General features: G+C 34.9%; 1 protein-coding gene across 1 annotated transcript; it reads right to left on the minus strand.

Moving 5' to 3' along the window:
* Positions 1 to 924: 924 nt before the first annotated feature.
* LOC107790817 (phytochrome A-associated F-box protein) lies at positions 925 to 3,557 on the minus strand. Its single transcript, XM_016612784.2, has 2 exons — positions 2,402 to 3,557; positions 925 to 1,645 (listed from the first exon to the last, which is right to left on the minus strand). Exons 1-2 carry the CDS (start codon positions 2,977 to 2,979, stop codon positions 1,222 to 1,224), a joined length of 1,002 nt encoding a protein of 333 aa, XP_016468270.1. The 5' UTR covers positions 2,980 to 3,557; the 3' UTR covers positions 925 to 1,221.

Consider the following 3,557-nt stretch of genomic DNA (forward strand, 5'->3'; position numbering starts at 1 on the left):
AATTTTAAAAATCAAACAAGGCAAGATTTTTTTATTAATAATAATAATAATAATAATAATAATAATAATAATAATAATAATAATAATAATAAAAATAATAATAATAATAATAATAATAATAATAATAATAATAATAATAATAATAATAATAATAATAATAATAATAACAAATTATTCCCCCATTTTCGAGCTGGACAAAAAATGGACCACCGAACTTCTTCTCCGCCACCTAATGCCTTCAGCCATGGAAATGGACCACCGAAATTCTTCTCCCACTTTTCGATCTGGAAAAAAAATTTACTCGATTTCTTTTCTTTATTCATTTTAATTTTATTTCGATAATATAAAATGGGAAGAATTGGAAGGGGAGAGGAGGAAGAACATGAAGAGAGAGAAGCGAGATGGGCAGGAGTAAGAACATGAGGGGAGAGAGAAAAATCAATGAGGGAGGTGATTAGGAGATTAATGTTTGAATTTTATTTTTATTTTTAATTTTTAATTTTTGATTTTAATTATTTTTAATCTACCATGTGACATGATATCTACTTATTGTTATTTTTTTACGTGGCAACCAACGTGGAGGAGATTGTATTACACGCAATGGAGATTGTATTACACGCACTGGCAGCCTTCTGTCATAAGCATTTATTATACACGGTTTGAAGGAGTGTAAGTGTTCAATTGATAAATTGTTAAGTTTGAGGAATGGCAAAGCGGCGCAAGTAAGCGGCACAAGTAAGTGACATTTAGGCCATTCTGCCTATTAAGTTTCCTAAGAATAGCATTTTGTGTAATGAGAATAACTGACGATAGCAATGTGATCTTTAAATCAAATCTGAAAATAATTCCAAAGCGCGACCGACCAGGTCAAGTTGAGAGAGGTTTACTGAATGTCTCAGAACCACAGGCCACAGCTATTCAATACTAGGATTCACGCCTTCACTATAAGTAGAAGAATCAAATGAAGAGAAACTCATACAAATATAAATACTCCACCTACAAACTCTACAACAACAAACCCACTAAATTCCCACGACAGGGGTCTGGTCCACCTACAAACTTTCTATTGAAAATATGGCAAATTACTATTGAAAGCAATCACAACATACATAAAATCCAAATAAATCAACCAGCCTAAAATGGCAAAAGAATAATCAAATGCCACTCACAAAAACAAGAAACTATCAAATTCATGTTAACACAGATTAGCCCGTAATTGAGTCAGGTATACAATGGCCAGTCAGTCCATGCTCCAGAAACATGGCCATTCTCACAGACATAAGCTCGAACAACTGGTTCCCCATCATCATGGAACCCAAAATACCTCCTCAAACAGAACGCCGAATGCAGATCCCACGTCTGGTTCGACGAGCAAAACGCGCAATTCAGATCAATCTTCTTCCTGTTACCATCGTTTATCGTCCTCCAAACCCTCGACTGCTTGAAATTCTTGAAAATCCCCCGAAATAGCATGTAATTCCTCTTCTCCTCAATGTGAATACAACCAGGCCAATCACATATGTACAAGCAATCCCCTTTAAATCTACTTGCTAGTAGCTTATTCCCCTGCTCACGGCTCAAGTTCCATACCCCGGATGCCAAATGAGAACAAAGCGATCTATATATTTTCCGCCTCTTAGAAACCCTGAATTCAGCCAAAGGAAATTAACAATTATTTACACATAGAATCAATACGTATATACGCAATTTGTTCTAGTTTATATGATACTATTTTTTTATGGTAAAACTTTACCTGCACGCAATGCTAACACCAAATCATAAATTTTGGCTTCAAAACTAGATTCAAATTGTCCCATTATTTCAACTTCAAACTTGAAACATAGATTGAAGTTTGAAAAAACAAGTTTTAGGAGCTTTTCAAGTTTTCGACTTTTCGCTCATGAATCATGATATAGGCGAAATCAAGATTTGAAATTTATAGAATCTGAACTTACCATCGAACTCATAACTCGTCTTAGTTATTGGATTCACAATTAAATATTTATACACATTTAATGGATTTCCTAATATAAATACATGATCTAAGCAAAAGCTACTAAGTTAGTCTGAATCTGTACCTAATACTCTAGCTTCGTCCCTAGTCACGGAACTTTAACTTTATATTCATGTGCAAACACAACTTCAACTTTCAAATGCATCTTTCTACTTCAACTTCAAATACTACTTTTTTTCCCGAATCTCAACCAAATCATATTCAAACATCTATTGTCACACAATTATGTAATGTTTAACATCGCAAATTTCAAAAGCCTTCACTGTTTTTCTTAAACTACAAGCAAATCAAACTATGTCACATATTGAGGGAGTAACAAATTGCATCCAGTAACTAAATTGCATATCTAACCAATAATTTGATGTAAAGACTGAGTAAAATTTTTACCTTGAGGGGGTCACAACTACGTTTTGGGGCGGCTCCACGACCTCAGGCTGATTTGGGGTTGATTCAGAAGCATCATAAACAGTATCAAACATAAGATCGTCAAACAAAGACCAACCACAATCAGTTACTACTTCACCAGAATCAATTTGGTTATTACTCGACGAAGGCATTGGCTGAGACTGTAAACTACTACCGGATTGGGCCAAGGCCCGATCTAGGTAACTCTCATCTGGGCCGAGCTCACGTTCGAGCCCAAAATCGGAATTCTCCAAAAGAACACCAGCTTGGTGAAGACCAGGGCAGCATACGGCTAGCTTGTAAAGTGAAGCCCAGACCACAGGTGGGGTGGTTGAAGTAGAAGATGGTGTGCTAAGGAGATCGGAAACAACTGAAGAAATGGTCAAAGAGCATTTGGATTTGTAGCAGATATTGTGAATCATAGAAGAAAATTTTGTAGAAACGCAAGATAAACGAGCCCAGTTTCTTGGGTCATCTTCTAGCTTGTAAAATATGTTGAGAACAAGATCATCTGAGAGTTTTGAGAAAAACCCATCAGAGTACATACTCGTGTTAGACATTTGAAGGTGTTTAAACCAAGATCTGAGTCGTATATAATGATTAAAGATAGAATTTATTATCACTTGTTCATATATTTAAGAGGGGAAATTTTATCCAGAAGGAGGAATTGTAATTGTGATTGGGAAGAGAGTTGAGAGGAAATGGTTTTGTATATGTGGCGGTGGTTGTAGAAAAAGGCAAAGGGGTAGTTTTGGTGTGCAGCGGTGAAGGCTTTTTGGCAGTTTGTGGAGCAGTGGAGGATGACTTTCAGTGCCTGGTTTGTTAGTTGTTTATCAAGATTCCTTATATGAAAATTTTAGATATATATTATATACTTGGTCGGTTTTGAATTACGTGTATGAATCCCATTCTTTTTTCACTTTATTTTGATCCAAATTACAAGTCTACTAAATATTATTTTATAGGTTTTCAAAGAAATTTATTTTATATTGGTTTGGCGACATAAAAATAAAAGTATGTTGCTTTTTACTAACAAATGGAGTATCAAATAAACCATGTTTCAACTTTGCTCATAATAGTAGTCTTAATAGTAAGTTAAAAGTGGAGAAGGAAATTTAACCAATTTGAAGGGGACCTT

The sequence above is a fragment of the Nicotiana tabacum genome, chromosome 19 (genome assembly GCF_000715075.1).
Source record: "Nicotiana tabacum cultivar K326 chromosome 19, ASM71507v2, whole genome shotgun sequence".
In the NCBI taxonomy this organism is placed as follows: domain Eukaryota; kingdom Viridiplantae; phylum Streptophyta; class Magnoliopsida; order Solanales; family Solanaceae; genus Nicotiana; species Nicotiana tabacum.

Coding starts and splice junctions, on each gene's coding strand:
- LOC107790817 (XM_016612784.2), bottom strand. CDS start 2,979: ATGTCTAACACGAGTATGTACTCTGATGGGTTTTTCTCAAAACTCTCA. Junction 1,646..2,401: donor GTAGTTGTGACCCCCTCAAG/GTAAAAATTTTA, acceptor GGCTGAATTCAG/GGTTTCTAAGAGGCGGAAAA.